Source organism: Podarcis pityusensis (assembly GCF_964106645.2).
Source record: "Podarcis pityusensis genome assembly, chromosome: 7".
Lineage (NCBI taxonomy): Eukaryota > Metazoa > Chordata > Lepidosauria > Squamata > Lacertidae > Podarcis > Podarcis pityusensis.
The window spans coordinates 25,949,018-25,973,250 of NC_138031.1; the positions used below are offsets into that span (position 1 = coordinate 25,949,018).

Here is a 24,233-nt window from a genome sequence, read left to right on the forward strand (position 1 = left end):
GTTTGGACCACTGGGGCTAGCTGTCACCGGGGTGAACCACACTAGCTTACAAGTGGACGTGGACGCCATATGCAAGGAATTTCCAGGGGTTTTCGATGGGAAATTGGGACAGTATACGGGCCCCCCCATTGCGCTACAGCTTGACCCCGCAGTACGACCGGTCAGGCTCAAGGCCCGCCGGGTCCCGTTCGCCTTGAAACCCCGTATAGACGAGGAATTGGACCGACTCGTAGAGCAAGGAGTGCTGGAGCCGGTGCCTAATGCTCCCTGGGAAACCCCAATCGTCACACCCGTCAAGCCTAATGGTTCGGTCCGCATCTGCGCAGACTACAAATGTACCATAAACAAGGCCCTCACGGCCCACGCATACCCAGTGCCAGTGGTCAGCCATGTCCTTGCCACCCTGGCTGGGTCGAAAATTTTTGGCAAGCTGGACTTGGCCCAAGCATATCAACAGCTGCCAGTAGATGAGGCCACAGCAGAGGCACAGACGATTGTGACGCACAGAGGAGCGTTCAGGGTAAAGCGGCTGCAATTCGGTGTCAGCGTGGCACCAGGCATATTCCAGAATATAATGGACTCTCTCCTTAAAGGGATTCCTGGCGTCACCCCCTTCTTCGATGATGTGTTGATTGCCGGCCCCACACCAGAGGAGTTTGAGGACCGCCTCCGCACCGTTCTGCACCGTTTCCAGACGGCGGGTCTCAAGGTGAAGCGGGAAAAATGTCTACTAGGAGTGCCTCAGGTGGACTTTCTGGGATTTATGGTGGACGCAGAAGGGGTCCACCCGACTGGGGACAAGGTACGGGCCATTTGTGATGCCCCAGCGCCCAAGAGCAAGACTGAACTTCAGGCCTTCTTGGGGCTATTGAACTTTTACCATTCCTTCCTTCCCCACAAGGCGGCGGTAGCGGAGCCCCTACACAGACTCCTGGACAAGCGGGCCCCTTGGGTGTGGGGCCAGCGCCAGGAGGCCGCATTCCAGGCAGTCAAGGACTTGCTTGTCTCAAACTCGGTCTTGGCACACTTCGACGAGAGGCTGCCGGTGGTGCTAGCATGCGACGCCTCACCCTATGGCATTGGAGCTGTCCTGGGGCACCAACTCCCGGATGGAAGAGAGGTACCGGTGGCGTACTTTTCCCAGACACTCAACACAACCGAGCGGAACTACTCGCAAATCGACAAGGAGGGTCTGGCAATCGTAAAGGGAGTAAAAAAATTCCATGATTTCTTGTACGGGCGGCCCTTCACCGTGGTGACTGACCACAAGCCGTTGCTTGGCTTGTTTGCCCCCGAAAAGCAGACCCCCCAAGTGCTGTCTCCTCGCGTCCTCAGGTGGTCAATTTTCCTTGCCAGCTACCAGTATGCACTGATTCACCGACCTGGGAAGGCGATGGGCCATGCGGACGCCCTCAGCAGGCTACCACTACCGGAAACAGGCCCTGACCCAGCACCTGCACAAGAGGTTATGAGCCTGGAGCTGCTTCCCGACCGCCCCATTCAGGCACAAGAAGTTGCACACCATTCCAAGAAAGATAGGGTCATCTCCCGGGTCCTGGACTGGGTGTGGAGGGGATGGCCCAGCAGCAGCCCCGGGCCAGAATTCGCCGGCTACACAACCCGCAAACATGAACTGTCGGCCCACAAGGGGTGCCTGTTATGGGGAAGCAGAGTCGTTGTTCCCCAGCCCCTCTGCAAAAGGGTCCTCACAGCCCTACACGAGACACATCCAGGGGTAGTAAGAATGAAGGCCCTTGCCAGGAGTTATGTGTGGTGGCCGGGGATCGATGGAGAGATAGAGGCCTGGGTCAAACACTGCCAGGCCTGCCAAGAATCCCGCCCAGATCCCCCAAGGGCCCCAGTCCAGTCCTGGGAGTCCGCCCGAGCACCATGGTCACGCCTGCATGTGGATTTCGCTGGCCCCTTTCAGGGGAAAACATTCTTCATAGTGGTGGACTCCTACACCAAATGGCTGGAAGTCGCACTGGTACCGTCCACTTCCACGTCCGCAGCCATCCGGGTACTACGCAGGCTGTTTGCAACCCACGGGCTCCCTGACACTCTCGTCTCAGACAACGGGACTGCATTTACGTCAGGAGAATTCCAAACCTTCACAGCGCAGAACGCCATCCGCCACATCCGTTCGGCGCCGTTCCACCCTGCCACCAATGGCCAAGCAGAACGCATGGTGCGGACCACCAAGGACACCCTTCGCCGCATGACGCAAGGGGACTGGGAGTACCGCCTTGCCACATTCCTTCTAGCACAGCACAGCACCCCCAGCTCAACGACTGGCCGGAGCCCCGCTGAACTACTAATGGGTCGGCGCCTTGCAATCAGATTGGACCGCCTTCACCCCGATAGAGCTCAGGATGAGATAGTGGTGGGGGAAGGCAGGAACCCCCGGACCTTCGAGGCCCAGGACCCAGTGTACGCAAAGAATTTTGGGGCAGGCCCAGCATGGGTACCCGCCACAATCACCAGGGTCACTGGCCCCGTGTCGTACGAGGTGCTAACGGATGGGGGGCAATGCTGGCGCCGCCACTGCGACCAGATACGGCGACGATTCCCGGGAGAAAACCAGGAGGAGGACAGGTCAGAGGAGTCCCAAGGGAACAGCGGGGCAGTGAGGCCCATAGAGCAGGAGGGGCCAGCAGGAGAGGCAGAATCAGTAAATACAGAGAGGACCCGTGAGGCCGAAAGGACACCGGAACCAGAACCACGACTGAGCGAGCCGGTTGCACCAGACCAAACAGCCGCATCACAGCCAGCATCCTTGGAACACGAGCCAGAACCCGGAGCCCGGACCAGGGAACACCCCAGGCCACAACGCACACGTAGGCCGCCGGCATACCTTGAGGACTATGAATGCGACCTCCCGGGCAGGACTGGAACTTAGAGGGGAGGGGTGTTATGTACTGAGTTGAATAGGATCCAAACTGTAGCAGTCTGATTGGTCCTAGAACAATAGGATCCAAAAGGCAGCAGTCTGATTGGTCCTAGAACAATAGGATTCAGAATGCAGCAGTCTGATTGGTCCTAGAACAATGCAGCAGTATGATTGGTTGGCAGGAACCACCCAATCCTGCTCCAGATAGAAGTGAATCCACAACCTGATTGGCTTACAGTAGAATTCCAGAATTAGCCAATCATGTGCAGCCCATTGTGTAAATAATGTATATAAAGCAGATACTGTGAGGGGACATTTATTCATTCCTCCTCACCACTATGAGCTGAATAAAGAGCATGAAATCACTTTGCGACTCTGAGTATATTTCAGAATGCCTAGTACAAACCAATAGCAAAACACCCTATATGTTTTAGTGAATGTGAGATCAGAGTCTATGCTACTTTTGTTAAGTTGTTTTGTTCTCTGAGACGAAGGTAGAAGCCAGAACAAGACATATACCCCCAGACATTCCGGAAGTCAGTTCTTAAACCGAAACCATTCTAAAACTGAGGTGCAGTTTCCCTAATGAGGCCTCCCACCCCCGGTACCCTTCCACTATTTGAATTCCGTTCTTAGACCAAGGTAGAGTTTGCGAACCGGGACACTACTTCTGGTTTTGTGGAGTTCATAAACCCAATCGTTCGTAAACAGGACAGTTCTTAAACCGAGGTACCACTGTAGAGTAAAGTCTGTATGTAAACGATGGCTTGCAAAATTGGACATAGATTTAGGAATGTGCATTCCCTCCCTCCCTTTTTTGAATTAAGTTCCTCCTCCCTTCCTTTGCCAGTATTAGCTATGGTTTAGTTTTACATGTGCAGCAATGTAGGCGATTACATTTAAGACCCTTTATGTTTGGGTACTAGATTACTTGCAAGACTACCATCCCTCATATATGAACCTGACTTCTTGTTGAAGACATAAGCACAGGCTCGCTTAAGTGTTCCAGCTATCTCAGTGGTCTTTCTTGTCAGATTCAAGGAAAGAAAGTCTTATCAGAAGTTGTATCAAGGCTTTGGACATCTCTCCTGAATAATGATTGTCTTGCCTCAAACTCCTACAGTCTTCTGCCATATGTTAAGATCTTTCTTGTTTTAGTAAGCATACATGTCCAACCTAGTTTTAGGGCACAATCCTAATTTCTCCCCACTCCTGCTGATGGAGTTTTGCAGAGCAGTATGGCCATGTGGCCAGGTTTGGCAGATGGCAAGACACCAGCTGAACCAGGATACCAGGGCAGAGGGACACGCAGGCCATAAAGGAGGGTTTGGATTGCGCCGCCGCCTATGACAATTCTTTTACTGCTGTTTCTATGGAAAATTCTTTGCTCCAAATCATCATCATCATCATCATCATCTCACTGTTTCAAACTGAAGTGTGCTGTCAGTTTGGACCTTATTGTTTTCTGTTTTTGCTAGGAAGCATCTTGGACTATTTTGTAGGAGAGGCATGATATAACTGTTTTAAATTAGAGGAACGTATACACCAGGCAAAGGCAAACTCGGCCCTCCAGATATTTTTGGGACTACAATTCCCATCATCCCTGACCACTAGTCCTGTTAGCTAGGGATGATGGGAGTTGTAGTCCCAAAACATCTGGAAAACCGAGTTTGCCTATGCCTGGTATACACCAATGAAGGACACGAGGGAGGAATTCATTCTAGAGAGAAGAAAAGAGGGGGAGGCATGTGAATTTTTAGTGACAGGTGAACCATGGTTTTCAAGGAATGAGTATCATGGTTTTGCTAGAAAGCAAAGGGAGAGATAGAGAAAGATATCTAAAGGAGACATTATGATAACTGCTGTTGATGTCCATGTAACCCAGTTAACCAGAACTACAAAATACTTGTGTTTCCCCCCCAGGAGTAATGGGTTCAGTACCTGTCAACAGTAGTGACGTGATTATGATATTTGTGTGAGCTGCCAAAAAGATAGCCATGGTGAAGGCTGCCAAGCTGTGCTTTTTTCTGGGGGGGACGCAGGGGTACGCATACCCTGAAACATTTTGTGAATCTAAGTTTGGCCTCATTGAGGGGCAGTATTTCAATATGAGTAGGAAAATGAGAGTACCCCTAAACATATTTTTAAAGAAAAAAAGCACTGCTGCGAAGTGAAGGGAGGGGAAATTTTCTCTGGGTGAAAAATGCATGTCATTATTTGCAACCTTTGCAATATTACATTTGCAGAGGGTTTTTGTCAAGAGAACGTTGGTGCCAGTTCAATAATTGTTTCATTTATTCTATGTTTGATTTCCAGGAGCTAAGTATTTAAATCCAGCAGATGGGATCAATTATACCATTGCTGTGAGAGTAAAAGATATGGCAGGGCAGTCAGAGAATTCCTTCCCCAGCGATGCTGACGTGATTGTCACCGTGTTGGAAAACCTCTGGAAGTCTCCTCCACTAGTAAAGCTCAAGGAAAATTCTACAGAGCCACACCCCATGAGAATCACTCAGGTAAGCTATGGCAATCGCCAACAAGCCCAGGAATCAAATCTACCATCCAAAGTCTGATTTTCAATTTCCCATGTTTATGTGCTCCATTCATCCACAAAACCATTACCACAGACGTACAATTAAAGACTGGGTCACATCTCAGGGGAAACCTTTTTAAACAAAAATGTCTCCAATAGGCACCTAGCTATCATGATACTAGGCACCTGTCTTGATTCCAGAGGGCTGGAGTTGCAACACTAAAAGCCCACAGTTTCTAGTGCAAGCTAAGCACCCCTTTGGGGCATGTGGCACTCTCAACAGTGCCCATCTGAGGACCGCAGTTGCTAGGCATGGATATATGGAGGGTTTAAACCTGCTGTTTTACTCTTCTTTGAAATGATAGGTGCAGTGGAATGATCCAGGTGCAAAATATGAAATCCGGCAAAAGGAAACGCCCCCCACTAAACTCCCATTTATGGTTGCCCAGAACGGGACTGTCTATGTAACTGAACCACTAGACAGAGAAGTAAAAGATGCGGTAAGTATTTGAAAAAGGGCTGTCAATATACTTTTAAAGATGGAGGAAGCTAAATGATTGTAGGCATGTCACTACTGATACTCCAAATGTTGATCTGGTGTCTTTTTTTGTTTGGTTTGCATGGCTGCACACTAAATCAGGAGTGGAGAATTGGTAGACATGCACCTATTTTTGGACTCCAACTCCAAATAGCCTCTGGGCAGATCCATGCCACACATTTAAATCACATGACTCCCCCCCCCCAAGAATTTTGGGAACTGTAGTTTGTTATGGGTGCTAGGAATTGTAGCTATGTGGAGGAAACTACAGTTCCCAGGATACTTTCGGGGAATTCATATGCTTCACATGTGGGCTGGGTGTGCTCTGAAACCAAGGTGTGGATCTGCCACTGGCCACCACGGCCGATGGTTAGCAAGGATAGGAATTGTAGTCCAGTAACATCTGGAGGGACACGGGTGGTGCTGTGGGTTAAACCACAGAGCCTAGGACTTGCCGATCACAAGGTCGGCGGTTCAGATCCCCGCGACGGGGTGAGCTCCCGTTGCTCGGTCCCTGCTCCTGCCAACCCAGCAGTTCGAAAGCACGTCAAAGTGCAAGTAGATAAATAGGTACCGCTCCGGCGGGAAGGTAAACGGCGTTTCCGTGCGCTGCTCTGGTTCGCCAGAAGTGGCTTAGTCATGCTGGCCACATGAGATGAGCGCCGCAACCCCAGAGTCGGTCACGACTGGACCTTATGGTCAGGGGTCCCTTTACCTTTAACATCCGAGGGCTAATGGTTAGGATGAATCTGACAATTTTGGTTTCTTTCATTTCCCCCCTTACCTTAATTTCAGTTGGATCCATTTCTGCATCAGTTTGCCATCTTTTAAAAGAAAAAATCCTATGAAATTGTGTAAACATTTTTGTATGCATTTCCACTAACATACAGATTTTTGCAAGCAATTTCTCCTAATATAATGCATTTCTATAATACATTTCCCAATATGCTGCACATTATTTTCACTGTCATATAAACTGTGCCTTTTTGTGCACAATTTCCCCTAATGTGTGCTTTTTCTGTACTCATTTTTTTTTCTTGCATGGAAAAACAAACAAGATGAATTTTAACAGGGAGAAATGTAAAGTATTGCACTTGGGCAAAAAAAATGAGAGGCACAAATACAAGATGGGTGACACCTGGCTTGAGAGCAGTACATGTGAAAAGGATCTAGGAGTCTTGGTTGACCACAAACTTGACATGAGCCAACAGTGTGACGCGGCAGCTAAAAAAGCCAATGCAATTCTGGGCTGCATCAATAGGAGTATAGCATCTAGATCAAGGGAAGTAATAGTGCCACTGTATTCTGCTCTGGTCAGACCTCACCTGGAGTACTGTGTCCAGTTCTGGGCACCACAGTTCAAGAAGGACACTGACAAACTGGAACGTGTCCAGAGGAGGGCAACCAAAATGGTCAAAGGCCTGGAAATGATGCCTTATGAGGAATGGCTAAGGGAGCTGGGCGTGTTTAGCCTGGAAAAGAGGAGGTTAAGGGGTGATATGATAGCCATGTTCAAATATATAAAAGGATGTCACATAGAGGAGGGAGAAAGGTTGTTTTCTGCTGCTCCAGAGAAGCGGACACGGAGCAATGGATCCAAACTACAAGAAAGAAGATTCCACCTAAACATTAGGAAGAACTTCCTGACAGTAAGAGCTGTTTGACAGTGGAATTTGCTGCCAAGGAGTGTGGTGGAGTCTCCTTCTTTGGAGGTCTTTAAGCAGAGGCTTGACAACCATATGTCAGGAGTGCTCTGATGGTGTTTCCTGCTTGGCAGGGGGTTGGACTCGATGGCCCTTGTGGTCTCTTCCAACTCTATGATTCTATGATTCTATGAAACTGCAGCGCAAATTTTCAAGGACTCACATATTGATTTGGAAAGTACGAATTTGGTCAATTTGCATTCAGATGCAAATGGAACCAATTCCCCCCCACTTCCACCCAGAGCTACATATAACCCATTGCAGGACTAAAATAAACATTCACTATTGTTGCAATTCCTAATCACAATATTCCCATTTTAGTATTCCTTTTACGTGGTTGCAAAAGATAAAGACGAAGACATAGCACTATCCTATCCACTGACCATTAACGTCACAGTTGAAGACATCAATGATAATCCCCCTGTGTGTGACAAAACTTTGACAATATTTGAAGTTCAGGACAACGAACCCGTAGGTAAGGAAACACGACAAAAATTTACCAGGCAGCTCCCTTGGGAACCAGATAGCTGAAACCAATGCCAACCTTAATCACAGTGCCAATCAAATGTGAGCAAAGGTACAATCATTTTGAATTTGGACAGTTGTGCCTCTAATATATTTCATGGTGCACCAGTCCCTCGCCTGCAGGCCTGTATTACTAGCAGCTGCGAGAATAGTGGGGTCATTTCAGGCTCTTTGTTCTACATTATTTAAAATATTGTCTTTCTATTGCTTGGGATTGGTTCCTGAAATATTTTCACAAGCACTGCAAAGTCTGTAATCCTGCACATCCTTTAGCTGGGAGTTAACCCAACTGAACTCAATGGGGCTTACTTCTGGGTAGACACAGGCTCACAACACAACATGTTTTGTTTTCATCTGCCTTGTGTTTATTTGCTGCTTGACTAATTTTGACTTTCTTTGCTGCCACCAGGGAATTTCATAGGAACTTTTCATGCTTCGGACAGAGATCAGGAAAACACTTTAAACTCCCGCCTCTCCTACGTCATTGTGGATCAGAGCCCCAAAGTGCCTTATGATAATATGTTTCTCATCGAACGCGGAACTGGGGCGGTCAACTTACTTACCTCTGCCTTAAACAAGGAGCTAGTCTCTAACTACTCTTTGACAGTGGAGGTGACAGATTCAGGTTGGTATTGCGTGCCAAGGCCCTGTGACCCACAGTTCCCTAATGGATAATAAACACACAGACATGAGCATTTTGGTTTATGGGTTGAAATAGGCCACAACTTTATGGGTTACAGTTGTGAGCAGTTTGCCTTAGGCATTGGGTGAAGCCAGTCTATATCTCGACACCCGCCTGTCTGCAGGGACTCCATCTAAGGGTAAACCACCAATAGGGGGAGTCCTATGACTTACATCAAATAGGGGAACCCCAAGGGGTCCCTGTTAGGGTTGTGGCATGGCCCTAGCCCATGTCTGAGCATCAGACAGAATCCACACACATACATCGCAATCCCTTTAAAAGGATACCCTTAATGAGGAGGGGCAGAGGCTACAACCTCTTCTACATCCAAATAAAGGCTTACCCAATGCCTAACTTCACAAAGTTGTGACGATTGCTATGAGGTAGACGAAAACCAAATGGTTGGTGCCACTTTGCCAAGTGGAAAAAAATCCCATCCGGCTCCAACAATATGTCCATCACCCATAGATTTCCACTCTGATGACCTCCTCCTCCTCCTCCTCCTCTTCTTCTTCTTCTTCTTCTTCTTCTTCTTCTTCTTCTTCTTCTTCTTCTTCTAACATTTTTTATTGGTTTTTAAACATCACAAATAAAATAGCATTATCATATTGACAGTTTTATTTTCAGTTCCTTTCCTAATAATCCCTCACATGGAATTTGCCACTATAAAGATTAAAAACAACAACAACAACCCAGAAAGTTCCCATCATTAAAATAACACAGTCAGCAACAGAATAGAATAATAGAATAATCTTCCTAAATATCAAAATAGGCCTGAGTAGATGAAAACATAAGAAAAAGACCTACTGGATCAGGCCAATGGCCCATCCAGTCCAGCTCCCAGTTCTCACAGTGGCCAGACATATGCCCATGGGAATCCTGAACACAGCAGCAGTCTCGCCACTGGTATTCAAAGATATACTGCCACCAGCAATGGAGGCAGACCATAGCCATCATCGCCGGTACCCATAAATGAGTTCTTAAATGTTCTTAAAACAACCAACTGATGAGGCCTTTGGGGAGGGTGTTCCAAAGGCTTAGCACTACAGCTTGAAAAGCTCATCTCTGAGAGGTTTTTAGCTGGCAATTCATCTGACTGCAGTATTGCTAGTTGGGTCTCCTCCAATGATCACAGAGAATAGTTTGGCTGGCTTCTAACAGCAGAGGCAGCCTGCTTGAAGTAGTCAATTGAAATGTTTGGGAACCCTTGTTCTACACAGAGCAGCCTTGGGCGTGATCCTGTCCTGTTCTTTTGCCAACAGTATTCCGAACGCTGTGCAACGTACAGATCAATGTCATCGATACCAACGATCAGATTCCAATCTTTGAAAAATCGGACGTGAGTGTTCTTTTAACCGGTTTTGCTTTTGTAGTAGCTAGAAAACGCCTCTCACTTGATCTGGAATCTTGGGACATCTACACGGCAGCAGAAAACACGTTTTAAATGTGTTGTAAAGTGCAATATACAAATGTGACACTAGAGGGCAAGAACGAGCTATGCAAAATTCAATGTATTTTTCAAAACGGTTTTTTAAAAAAAAAAGCATTTTCACAGCGTTTTTTATACGTGTGTAGATTCCACCTTGATCCAATAAATAATTGCCCCCTGACAATGAAAATGTGATATTGATGTAGAAGCAGGTTTTTGTGTATGCAGTTTCAGTTAGATATAAAATCATAGTGTTGGGCGGATTGTGGTAATACAGAGCCCAGAGTGAGGACATAATTTGGCACCCTCTCCCCTCTTGCCTTCCATGTACATGTTGTCAAATGTACTACGTCATAGTTTTGCATTGGTTTGGTACCTTGTGTGTGTGTGTGTGTGTGAGAGAGAGAGAGAGAGAGAGAGAGAGAGAGAACCATCCCCACTGCCCTAAACCAGGCGTTGTTTGGATGTGGCCCTTGTAGATGAGCGAGAGCCCACTGTCCACCTTTGTAACTGGTTCCACTGTCAAGCTATTTCTATCATTAAGAAGTTTCTCTTCATCTGTTCTGGTTGTTGTTGTTTCTTCTTTTCTCTTTAGTATGGCTCTATGACGCTTCCAGAAAACATACCATTAGGAACAGTAATACGGGAAATCCAAGCCACAGATGCTGACGAACCCTTCACTGGAAGCTCTCAGATTGTGTACAAAATCGATAAGGGAGACCCCAACAACACTTTTGTAATAGTGACAGATCGAAAAACAAACAGAGGATATGTTACAATTAATAAGGTGAATAAATTTTGTTTCTTTCCCTGATGGATCATGAGTAAAGAAAGCTTAACATTTAAGTGAGGTGGGCTTAAGAACTTGGCCATCCACTGAGGTAATTGGAGGAGACTCCTCTTGGCTACCCCACCTAAGGAAATTAAGCAAGCTGTGACCAAGGGCTGGGCCTTCTCTATCCTGTCAGCAAGACCATGGAATGCTCTTCTCAGAGTTTTGTACCTGACTTCCAGTTTTTAAAAAATCTATTGGTGGGAATGAACCTGTTGTTCTCCAAATGTTGCAAGACCACAATTCCCATCACCCTGACCTTTGGCCATGCCAATTGGGGCCAATGGGAGCTGGAGTCCTACAATAGTTGGAGGGCCATTCCTGCTTTATCACATGTCAAAAACTGGTACAACATTAGTAATAATGCCTCTGAGGATGTTCAGAGCTAAATTTCCACCATACGGAGCAGCCATAGGGATTAGAGAACAGCTTTCAAGGCTTCCCCCAAAGATTCCTGGGATCTGTAGGTAACCCATCACAGAGCTGCAATACCCAGCATCCTTAACAAACTACACTTCCCAAGGTTCTTTGGGGGCAGGCATGTGATTTAAACATAGGGTGTGGATGTGACCAAGATCCATTACAGTGGTACCTCAGGTTACATATGCTTCAGGTTACAGACTCCGCTAACCCAGAAATAGTACCTCGGGTTAAGAACTTTGCTTCAGGATGAGAACAGATATCGTTCTCCGGCGGGGCGGTAGCAGCAGGAGGCCCCATTAGCTAAAGTGGTGCTTCAGGTTAAGAACAGTTTCAGGTTAAGGACGGACCTCCGGAACAAATTAAGTACTTAACGCGAGGTACCACTGTATTTGTTCATCTAGCTATTCCTGATACAACTGGGTTTTCTCTCCCTGCTTTCCTAGGCTCTTGATTTTGAAACAACTGATGTGTATAACCTCACAATCCAAGCCACAAATCCTGAACCTCTTGTGACTGGGGTACAGTACAATTTAAACTCCACTGCTTACTTGAGAGTCATAGTTATTAATGTGGAAGAAGCACCAGTTTTTCTCAAAACCACTCATACAGTTGATATACCTGAAAATGCTACTGTGGGTACTTTTTTGACAACAGCGACTGCCTTTGATCCAGAGGGTGACTCGATAAGGTAAAGATGAATTTCTCTCTAAACTTAATCATGGTCAAAGTAGACTTTACGTTAATCATATTGTTGAATTAAGGTGGCCAGCTGCAACAGAGAGCGGGACTCCTGCAACTTTAAAGGTTGTGTAGAAGAGGGGATTTCAGGGGGAAAGAAGATAAACATTTCTCTGGAAGATGGACACTCAGGGCTTGTAACTGTGTAGACATTATCTTTTTGCCCAGGCTTCCCCTGACCCATAAGATCGGACTCTGCTTTGATCTGTTTGAATTCCCTTAATACATATTTGCATTTTTTTCCTGTATTGTTTCATTTATTTAACAAAATTTATATCCCGCAGGATTGTAATAAAACATTGAAGCGGTTTACAAAAAAAGCTACATTTAAATTATCAACAAAAGACAGAAACAGGTTTTTAAAGACGTTCAAAAGATAATTAAAATCAGTGGTAAGCTAAAAAGGAGATTAAAACTCATGTCGACATTTTACATGTCCAGATAGGCTTGCCTAAACAAAAATGTTTTAAGCTGGTATTCAAAATAGTGTGGTGAAGGCACCCAGTTGATGTCAGTAAGCCAGCAGTTCTATAAAGTGTAGTTTCTGCCGCACTAAAAGATAAATTTCTTACAAGAGCAGAAACAAGTACCGGTATTATGTGGCACATACTGGGTAAGGCAATCCCGCAAGTAAACCAGCCCCAAGCTGTAAAGGACTTACCGTATTTTTCGGACTATAGGACGCACCGGCCCATAGGACGCACCTAGTTTTCAGGGGGGGAAATCAAGGGAAAAAAATATTATTTCCCCCCCCCGCAGCTCTGGGAGCAGCGGACAGGCTGCACGCAGCCTGTCCGCTACTCCAAGACCTTCTCCCTGCTTTTGCGGGAGGTGGCGGAATTCCCCCACCTCCCGCAAAAGCCCACAGGAGCCCCGCGCGACTCCTGCGGGTTTTCGACCAGGAGGGAGAAGGGACTGAAACGGCCAGTCAGTCCCTTCTCCCTCCTCGGGGAAAAGCCCCCAAGAGCGGCGCGCTCTTTAAAGGGTGTGCGGCTCCTGCAGGCTTTTCTAGGAGGTGGGGGAATTCCCCCCCTCGTAGAAAAGCCAGCAGAAGCCGCGGAGCCCCTTTAAAGAGCACGAGGCTTTTGCGGGCTTTTGCGGGAGGTGGGGGAATTCCCCCATCTCCCGCAAAAGCCCAAAGGAGGGAGAAGGGACTGACTCGGCCAGTCAGTCTGTTATGCACTGAGTTGAATAGGATCCAAAAGGCAGCAGTCTGATTGGTCCTAGAACAATAGGATTCAGAATGCAGCAGTCTGATTGGTCCTAGAACAATGCAGCAGTATGATTGGTTGGCAGGAACCACCCAATCCTGCTCCAGATAGAAGTGAATCCACAACCTGATTGGCTTACAGTAGAATTCCAGAATTAGCCAATCATGTGCAGCCCATTGTGTAAATAATGTATATAAAGCAGATACTGTGAGGGGACATTTATTCATTCCTCCTCACCACTATGAGCTGAATAAAGAGCATGAAATCACTTTGCGACTCTGAGTATATTTCACTGGCGACGAAGGTGGGATCCCGCTGAGCTGACTGCCACACACAGCACCGCAGCACCGCCAACTGCCGCACCGCTGCCTCGCACCGTGTATCCAGGCTTCAGCTCCGGGGCACAAGGAACTCAGAATGGCAGCCAACAGCAGCTTCTCGCCATTCAACCCAGCATCTGGAGACTGGGAAGCGTACGCCTCCCGTTTCACCTTCCTCCTAGAAGCCAAAGGGGTCACCGACGAAGAAGACGCCAAGAAGAGGGCGATATTCTTCAGCGTCTGCGGAGAGGAGACGTTTGAAATCGCCCGGGCTCTCCTTGCGCCTGAAGACGTCGCTACTGTTCCATACAAAACAATAATGGAACAGCTGAAGGGGCACTTTTCGCCGCAGCCCTCAGTGGTGGCTCGTCGAAATGCCTTCTACGCAAAGCGGCAAGCCCCTGGGGAAACCATAACTGGGTTTGTGACCTCTCTCCGCCAAGCCGCCCGGTTCTGCAACTTCTCAGAGCTGGAGAACATGCTTCGTGACCGCCTCGTCGGTGGCCTGAAGGATGAGAAGCTGCAACGACGCCTCTACGCTAAGAAGGACCTAACGTTCCAGGTCGCTCTGGAGGAGGCCCTGGCAACAGAAGCTGCCGAGAGGTCGACCCAAGAGGCACGGCCGAGCCTGCCATCCCAACCGAGGGTCCACCATGAAGACCTCACCGACGACTCAGGATCCGACAGGGAGGAGGTGCACCGAGTACAGCAGCGCACTCAAGCAGCGCACAGACCACAGCTGCCTCGACGAGAAGGAGGGAACTGCGCAAGCTGCGGGGAGAGTCACGAGAGGAGGACCTGCCGTTTCCGCAACGCAGAGTGCAGGCAGTGCAGAAAATCGGGACACATCGCCCGGGTGTGTCGGGCTCGGCCCACCCGACACCAGGCATCAGATGACCAATCCAAGAGCCCCAGGTCCCGGGGCCCAACGCACCAAGGCAACTCGACGGAGCTCACGGACTTCCAGGTATACTAGTTGCCCCACCCCAACGTAGAGAAAATTTATGTAGAGGTACAGACAGAGGGGGCCCCATGCCGCATGGAGCTTGACACGGGTTCAACTCTATCCATAATCTCGGCAAGGACCTTAAGGAAACTGTGTCCCACTGGGGGTCCCAAACTCAGGCCGGCCCCATTCACCCTCCGGGACTTCCAGAAACGTAAGGTCCCCACAATGGGGGTGGGGACCTTCAGGGTGCAATACCGAGGGCGGACGCGGCAACTGGACTTGCTTGTGGTCAAGGGCCCCTACATTAGCTTACTGGGATTGGCATGGTTTGGACCACTGGGGCTAGCTGTCACCGGGGTGAACCACACTAGCTTACAAGTGGACGTGGACGCCATATGCAAGGAATTTCCAGGGGTTTTCGATGGGAAATTGGGACAGTATACGGGCCCCCCCATTGCGCTACAGCTTGACCCCGCAGTACGACCGGTCAGGCTCAAGGCCCGCCGGGTCCCGTTCGCCTTGAAACCCCGTATAGACGAGGAATTGGACCGACTCGTAGAGCAAGGAGTGCTGGAGCCGGTGCCTAATGCTCCCTGGGAAACCCCAATCGTCACACCCGTCAAGCCTAATGGTTCGGTCCGCATCTGCGCAGACTACAAATGTACCATAAACAAGGCCCTCACGGCCCACGCATACCCAGTGCCAGTGGTCAGCCATGTCCTTGCCACCCTGGCTGGGTCGAAAATTTTTGGCAAGCTGGACTTGGCCCAAGCATATCAACAGCTGCCAGTAGATGAGGCCACAGCAGAGGCACAGACGATTGTGACGCACAGAGGAGCGTTCAGGGTAAAGCGGCTGCAATTCGGTGTCAGCGTGGCACCAGGCATATTCCAGAATATAATGGACTCTCTCCTTAAAGGGATTCCTGGCGTCACCCCCTTCTTCGATGATGTGTTGATTGCCGGCCCCACACCAGAGGAGTTTGAGGACCGCCTCCGCACCGTTCTGCACCGTTTCCAGACGGCGGGTCTCAAGGTGAAGTGGGAAAAATGTCTACTAGGAGTGCCTCAGGTGGACTTTCTGGGATTTATGGTGGACGCAGAAGGGGTCCACCCGACTGGGGACAAGGTACGGGCCATTTGTGATGCCCCAGCGCCCAAGAGCAAGACTGAACTTCAGGCCTTCTTGGGACTATTGAACTTTTACCATTCCTTCCTTCCCCACAAGGCGGCGGTAGCGGAGCCCCTACACAGACTCCTGGACAAGCGGGCCCCTTGGGTGTGGGGCCAGCGCCAGGAGGCCGCATTCCAGGCAGTCAAGGACTTGCTTGTCTCAAACTCGGTCTTGGCACACTTCGACGAGAGGCTGCCGGTGGTGCTAGCATGCGACGCCTCACCCTATGGCATTGGAGCTGTCCTGGGGCACCAACTCCCGGATGGAAGAGAGGTACCGGTGGCGTACTTTTCCCAGACACTCAACACAACCGAGCGGAACTACTCGCAAATCGACAAGGAGGGTCTGGCAATCGTAAAGGGAGTAAAAAAATTCCATGATTTCTTGTACGGGCGGCCCTTCACCGTGGTGACTGACCACAAGCCGTTGCTTGGCTTGTTTGCCCCCGAAAAGCAGACCCCCCAAGTGCTGTCTCCTCGCGTCCTCAGGTGGTCAATTTTCCTTGCCAGCTACCAGTATGCACTGATTCACCGACCTGGGAAGGCGATGGGCCATGCGGACGCCCTCAGCAGGCTACCACTACCGGAAACAGGCCCTGACCCAGCACCTGCACAAGAGGTTATGAGCCTGGAGCTGCTTCCCGACCGCCCCATTCAGGCACAAGAAGTTGCACACCATTCCAAGAAAGATAGGGTCATCTCCCGGGTCCTGGACTGGGTGTGGAGGGGATGGCCCAGCAGCAGCCCCGGGCCAGAATTCGCCGGCTACACAACCCGCAAACATGAACTGTCGGCCCACAAGGGGTGCCTGTTATGGGGAAGCAGAGTCGTTGTTCCCCAGCCCCTCTGCAAAAGGGTCCTCACAGCCCTACACGAGACACATCCAGGGGTAGTAAGAATGAAGGCCCTTGCCAGGAGTTATGTGTGGTGGCCGGGGATCGATGGAGAGATAGAGGCCTGGGTCAAACACTGCCAGGCCTGCCAAGAATCCCGCCCAGACCCCCCAAGGGCCCCAGTCCAGTCCTGGGAGTCCGCCCGAGCACCATGGTCACGCCTGCATGTGGATTTCGCTGGCCCCTTTCAGGGGAAAACATTCTTCATAGTGGTGGACTCCTACACCAAATGGCTGGAAGTCGCACTGGTACCGTCCACTTCCACGTCCGCAGCCATCCGGGTACTACGCAGGCTGTTTGCAACCCACGGGCTCCCTGACACTCTCGTCTCAGACAACGGGACTGCATTTACGTCAGGAGAATTCCAAACCTTCACAGCGCAGAACGCCATCCGCCACATCCGTTCGGCGCCGTTCCACCCTGCCACCAATGGCCAAGCAGAACGCATGGTGCGGACCACCAAGGACACCCTTCGCCGCATGACGCAAGGGGACTGGGAGTACCGCCTTGCCACATTCCTTCTAGCACAGCACAGCACCCCCAGCTCAACGACTGGCCGGAGCCCCGCTGAACTACTAATGGGTCGGCGCCTTGCAATCAGATTGGACCGCCTTCACCCCGATAGAGCTCAGGATGAGGTAGTGGTGGGGGAAGGCAGGAACCCCCGGACCTTCGAGGCCCAGGACCCAGTGTACGCAAAGAATTTTGGGGCAGGCCCAGCATGGGTACCCGCCACAATCACCAGGGTCACTGGCCCCGTGTCGTACGAGGTGCTAACGGATGGGGGGCAATGCTGGCGCCGCCACTGCGACCAGATACGGCGACGATTCCCGGGAGAAAACCAGGAGGAGGACAGGTCAGAGGAGTCCCAAGGGAACAGCGGGGCAGTGAGGCCCATAGAGCAGGAGGGGCCAGCAGGAGAGGCAGAATCAGTAAATACAGAGAGGACCCGTGAGGCCGAAAGGACACCGGAACCAGAACCACGACTGAGCGAGCCGGTTGCACCAGACCAAACAGCCGCATCACAGCCAGCATCCTTGGAACACGAGCCAGAACCCGGAGCCCGGACCAGGGAACACCCCAGGCCACAACGCACACGTAGGCCGCCGGCATACCTTGAGGACTATGAATGCGACCTCCCGGGCAGGACTGGAACTTAGAGGGGAGGGGTGTTATGTACTGAGTTGAATAGGATCCAAAAGGCAGCAGTCTGATTGGTCCTAGAACAATAGGATTCAGAATGCAGCAGTCTGATTGGTCCTAGAACAATGCAGCAGTATGATTGGTTGGCAGGAACCACCCAATCCTGCTCCAAATAGAAGTGAATCCACAACCTGATTGGCTTACAGTAGAATTCCAGAATTAGCCAATCATGTGCAGCCCATTGTGTAAATAATGTATATAAAGCAGATACTGTGAGGGGACATTTATTCATTCCTCCTCACCACTATGAGCTGAATAAAGAGCATGAAATCACTTTGCGACTCTGAGTATATTTCACAGTCCCTTCTCCCTCCTTGGGGAAAAGCCCCCAAGAGCCGCTTGCTCTTTAAAGGGTGTGCGGCTCCTGCGGGCTTTTCTAGGAGGTGGGGGAATTCCCCCACCTCCTAGAAAAGCCGCGGAGCCCCTTTAAAGAGCGCGCGGCTTTTGCCTGCTTTTGCGGGAGGTGGGGGAATTCCCCCATCTCCCGCAAAAGCCCAAAGGAGGGAGAAGGGACTGACTCGGCCAGTCAGTCCCTTCTCCCTCCTTGGGGAAAAGCCCCCAAGAGCCGCTTGCTCTTTAAAGGGTGTGCGGCTCCTGCGGGCTTTTCTAGGAGGTGGGGGAATTCCCCCACCTCCTAGAAAAGCCGCGGAGCCCCTTTAAAGAGCACGCGGCTTTTGCCTGCTTTTGCGGGAGGTGGGGGAATTCCCCCATCTCCCGCAAAAGCCCAAAGGAGGGTTGGAGAGTAGCGGGAGGGCGTCGCGCGCCTTCCCGCTGCCCCCCATCCTCTGGGGCTGGCGATGGGGGAAGCGCTGCTTTCCCCACCGCCAGCCTCGAAGCCGGGTTGGAGGGTAGCGGCAAGGCGTCGCGCGCCTTCCCGCTGCCCCCCATCCTCTGGGGCTGGCGATGGGGGAAGCGCTGCTTTCCCCACCGCCAGCCTCGAAGCCGGGTTGGAGGGTAGCGGCAAGGCGTCGCGCGCCTTCCCGCTGCCCCCCATCCTCTGGGGCTGGCGATGGGGGAAGCGCTGCTTTCCCCACCGCCAGCCTCGAAGCCGGGTTGGAGGGTAGCGGCAAGGCGTCGCGCGCCTTCCCGCTGCCCCCCATCCTCTGGGGCTGGCGATGGGGGAAGCGCTGCTTTCCCCACCGCCAGCCTCGAAGCCGGGTTGGAGGGTAGCGGCAAGGCGTCGCGCGCCTTCTCGCTGCCCCCCATCCTCTGGGGCTGGCGATGGGGGAAGCGCTGCTTTCCCCCACCGCCAGCCTCAAAGAGCAGACTCTCCTGGCTTCAGCGGAAGCAACGCGAAGCCTCCGGAGCGCAGGCTTCGGAGGCTTCGCATTGCTATCGCTGAAGCCGAGGAGTCTGCATTCGCTCCATAGGACGCACACACATTTCCCCTTCATTTTTGGAGGGGAAAAAGTGCGTCCTATGGTCCGAAAAATACGGTAATATACAAATAGTAATGATTTGTGAATTTGGGACGTTGAGGTCTGTGGAATATACAAATTGTAACACCTTGAACTTGGGACGCGGGTGGCGCTGTGGGTTAAACCACAGAGCCTAGGACTTGCCGATCAGAAGGTTGGCGGTTCAAATCCCTGCGACAGGATGAGCTCCCATTGCTCGGTCCCTGCTCCTGCCCACCCAGCAGTTTGAAAGCACGTCAAAGTGCAAGTAGATAAATAGGTACCGCTCCGGCAGGAAGGTAAACAGCGTTTCCGTGCGCTGCTCTGGTTTGCCAGAAGCAGCTTAGTCATGCTGGCCACATGACCCGGAAGCTGTACACTGGCTCCCTCGGCCAATAAAGCGAGATGAGTGTTGCAACCCCAGAGTCAGCCATGACTGGATCAAATGGTCAGGGGTTCCTTTACCTTTTAACACCTTGAGCTTAACCCAGTCTTTATTTTCATATGCTTTTATACTACTGTTTTACTGATTTTATGTTGTATTTTCGTTTTAGTGATACTGTTTTAATGTCAATTACTGCTTAGATACATACACTTATATACACTCAGGAAGTTGTGACCATTAGGTATGGTTCCCCTTCCTTTCTTTGCATTACAGGGAGGGGGAATGAGTCAATAGCGCTATAGCGTCCATGCAACTGTTTTGATAGGACATTCCTGCATCTGTAACCAGCTATCAGTGAAAGCACATCAGGCTTTATGAATAAGCTGGGTTCTTATATATTGGCCTTCTTCTTGCAAAGGTACGCCCTGAAAAGTGATGCCAGGAAGTGGCTGCGGATTGACCCTCTCAATGGCACAATATATACTGCTGCCCCGCTGGACCGGGAAACTCAACAAACCTACATGGTGCAAATAGTCGCAACTGAGCAAAGTAAGAAAAAAAAGAAAGGAAGGAAGTTACTCCCAAATTAGAGGTGACCCAGGACAAAGTGCCCCTCCCTGGCAGGCCCATCCTACATTGGTGCCCCTCCCCTTACATAATGAGTGTCAATGGCACCACCATTAAAAATGTCACACAGCTCCCTGGACTGATGCTACGTTAAGCACTTTGGAATTTTTAAAAGGATAGCTTATAGCTCTCTGGTACAAAGGGCAGATGTTTGTGCCAGTTGGCTACATACATAGCCTGGATAGATAATAATAATAATAATAATAATAATAATAATAATAATAATAATAATTTATTATTTGTACCCCGCCCATCTGGCTGGGTTTCCCCAGCCACTCTGAGCGGCTTCCAACAAAGATTAATGTCACACATTAAAAACTTCCCTGAACAGGGCTGCCTTCAGATGTCCTCTAAATGTCAGGAAGTTGTTTATCTCTTTGACATCTGATGGGAGGGTGTTCCACAGGGCAGGTGCCACTACCAAGAAGGCCCTCTGCCTGGTTCCCTGTAACTTTGCTTCTCGCAGTGAGGGAACCGCCAGAAGGCCCTCGGCACTGGACCTCCAGGCAGAACGATGGGGGTGGAGACGCTTCTTCAGGTATACTGGGCCAAGGCCGTTTATATTTAGATATTTAGGTGTTTATAATTCCCAAATGCAGAAGCTTCATGCCCTCAAGAAAACATGTTGGATAGACTGGAGAAGATGGAGGTGTCTAACTCTCCCTCACTTGTTTTCTTCTTCTCCTTCAGTATCAACTAGCAATCTGTTCATCATTATTTTAAATGCAGAGAGGCTGGCACATACTATAGTCATGCAGCCACATAAGAACATAGCAAATGATGCTCCCAAGTGCCACTGCTGGCATTTCACAGATGTCGGCATGCTGAACACCCCATCCCACTCAGTGGCAGAGAGCCTCTGAAACTTTGGAGAGCCCCTGCCCATCAGTGTGGAATATTGTTTTGCACTCTGTTCCACTCCACAGCTAAAGCATCTCGAAGCTCCACAGCACAGCTGAGACTGAACCTGAAAGATGTGAACGACAACCCTCCGAGGCTAGATAAGAACGTTGTGTTCTTCTGCCACCCTCTCCAAGGAAACGAGAAAACGAAAATCGAAGTTTCTGATCCAGATGAACGTTCATATGTTCAGAGATTCACTTATTCCCTTGTTGGTGCAGATGCAATACAAAACTGGAATGTTTCTAAACCTGATGGTAAGTTTTTGATCAGTTCCATGGCAAATGCAACCCCGATGCAACCGAGCTATCCATTTTAGGAAGGAGCTCTATAGCCTTTTTATGGGACTCTGAGTTAATTACGTATATATTTTCAGAGATGAGGAAACTCTGATCTTCCAGGGGTTGCTGAACTCCAACTCCCATCATCCCTAACATTAGCCCATGCAAGCTGGGGCTTATGGGAGCTGGAGTCCAATAATATCTGGAAGGCCTCAGGTCTGCATCTCGGCTTCACAGGTTATCTGTTATTTTTAAACTGTTCAATATTTATGCATTTGGGTATGGATTCCTGCCTATTGTAGAGACTCGGACCCAGCGAAGACACGATGAATGCAGTCACATTTCTTATTCATGGCACAAGGATTCTTGTCTTAGTTTTCCTGATTATAATGCTACCACTTCTATCCTGGAATCTAATGTTCCTTTATGGAACTGTGGCTTTTTGATCAGTATACTGCCATGCCGTACTAAATTTTTAAACATCATGTGATATCACAATGCAAAACTGCCATGATTTTCTGGGTTGACGGGGTTGTAAACATTTTTTCACCTCTGGAAGCAAGTAACATGGGAGTGTGCACTAAACTTCCTCTAGATTCTGCTAGTTTTCTAGAGGTGGCTTTTATGTCATATGAGAGATCACATAAACTGTAGGAGCTATCTGGTAAGGAAACTTCGGTGAAACTCTGGGAAAGAGCATAAATCTGCACCTGCAGCTGAGATTCAGGTAACAGCCTTGACCCAGCCCAAGTCCCATAGATTTCCATTGAGTTAAACACATGTTTACGTTTGCCATTTAAATCAACGGGACAATGAGCATCCAATCATTTGCTTGGATTGCCCCCCCCCCCATGAATTCCATTTTACAGGTCTTCCTTTTTACTTATTTATTACCAGATAGACAAATAGCACTCTCAGTTCTCTGAGCGCTGGTCCTTACGTAGCCATAATGGCAGTACCCAAAAGAGACATATGAGTGAGCTTAGGGGAACCCTAAGGTTTGCGGAAGTATAAAAAATATTGAAGGGGACGACGACTCTGATTTGTTGGGTGAGGATTCTTGAAACAGACCAATGAGGACTGGTGGCCCTCAGTGGATACTGAATGCTGACTGACAATTGAGGTGTGTGTGTGTGTGTGTAAAACTGTGTGGGAGGAGGAATGGAGTACTATTGTCAAGAGCATGGCTGGCTGGGTGAAATGCTCCACTTCACAGTGCAACATTTTGTTCCAGGTTACACTTGCCCTTATTATTGCTGCCACCATCATCTTGCTTTTCTGTTTAAAATTTACCACCCACTGTTTATATTTACAGACTTACTTGCTTACATTTCCCCAAGGAACTTGAAGCTTGAAGAGAAAGACTATGACGTACCATTGAAAATCAATGACAACGGAAGGCCTCCTATGGAAGGAGTTGTTACTCTGAAAGGTACAGTGAAAATGGTGTCTATGCTCTTTGCTCCCCCCCCCCCTTTGGCTATTTTCTCTTAATGCCTGGGAATTTGTGGTTTTGTCCACAGTGAGGCTGTGCAAATGTACAGAGGAAAATAGATGCTTCCTGGCAATTGATGACGGATCTTCACTTCCGACAGTTGGGATGGCAATTGGAATTCTGGCTGGTGTACTGCTAATCATTGGTAAGTGGCTGTTTTAAATGGGCCTAATGGTGAGAGTGGGACGCGGGTGGTGCTGTGGGTTAAACCACAGAGCCTAGGGCTTGCCGATCAGAAGGTTGGTGGTTCGAATCCCCGCGACGGGGTGAGCTCCCATTGCTCAGTTCCTGCTCCTGCCAACTTAGCAGTTCAAAAGCATGTCAAAGTGCAAGTAGATAAATAGGTACCGCTCCAGGGGGAAGGTAAACGGCGTTTCTGTGCGCTGCTCTGGTTCTCCAGAAGTGGCTTAGTCATGCTGGCCACATGACCCAGAAGCTGTACACCGGCTCCCTCGGCCAATAAAGCAAGATGAGCACTGCAACCCCAGAGTCGGCCACAACTGGACCTAATGGTCAGGGGTCCCTTTACCCTTTACCTTTAATGGTGAGAGTAGGGCTGCCAGTAAGAATGGGCAAAATTCTCCATTTCAGTTTCTCTTTTTTCCCAATTTTAAGTTCAGCTCTCCACATTTCTGCATAAGCTTATGATTTCTTTTTAAACGAAAGCCCTCATGAATATTCATCAGCACCTGTGTGCTTATTTCCCCAAATATATACATTTTTGTACGGAATGTTGCATAAGTTTGTAAGTTCAATTGTTTTTATTCTGAACAAAGCAGGCTGATGATGCTGGACCTCATTGCACTCGACTGGACAGCAGCAGTTGACAGAACTTAAACAACTTGACTGTTTTGGGGGTTTTTTCCCCCACTTTCCAAAACAAGACAAAACCCTTGGGGGAATTTTGAAAATAAATTTAAACACTGAAGGAGCCAAGACTAGGGAATTTGCCTTTCAAACATGCAAATAAAAGCAATATATATAGAGCACAGGTCTTTGCGATTTTTGGAAGCCGTCAACTGTTGGAAGCAAATTGAATAAACAGTTATTTGGATTCATAGGGAAAGGCTATTCGAAAGCATGAATTGGATAAGGCAGGCTGAATTT

The 24,233-nt window shown here is 49.3% G+C and overlaps 1 protein-coding gene across 1 annotated transcript in view; it reads left to right on the top strand.

Moving 5' to 3' along the window:
- CDH17 (cadherin 17) overlaps positions 1-24,233 on the top strand; it is a 40,925-nt gene that overhangs the window by 13,089 nt on the left and 3,603 nt on the right. Inside the window, exons 7-17 of the mRNA XM_081013352.1 lie at positions 5,207-5,406; positions 5,789-5,923; positions 7,986-8,139; positions 8,599-8,814; positions 10,134-10,210; positions 10,896-11,087; positions 11,999-12,243; positions 20,242-20,372; positions 21,377-21,607; positions 22,947-23,063; positions 23,155-23,271. Coding sequence (XP_080869478.1) covers positions 5,207-5,406; positions 5,789-5,923; positions 7,986-8,139; positions 8,599-8,814; positions 10,134-10,210; positions 10,896-11,087; positions 11,999-12,243; positions 20,242-20,372; positions 21,377-21,607; positions 22,947-23,063; positions 23,155-23,271 — 1,815 coding nt within the window. The remainder of the gene's footprint in view (positions 1-5,206; positions 5,407-5,788; positions 5,924-7,985; positions 8,140-8,598; positions 8,815-10,133; positions 10,211-10,895; positions 11,088-11,998; positions 12,244-20,241; positions 20,373-21,376; positions 21,608-22,946; positions 23,064-23,154; positions 23,272-24,233) is intronic.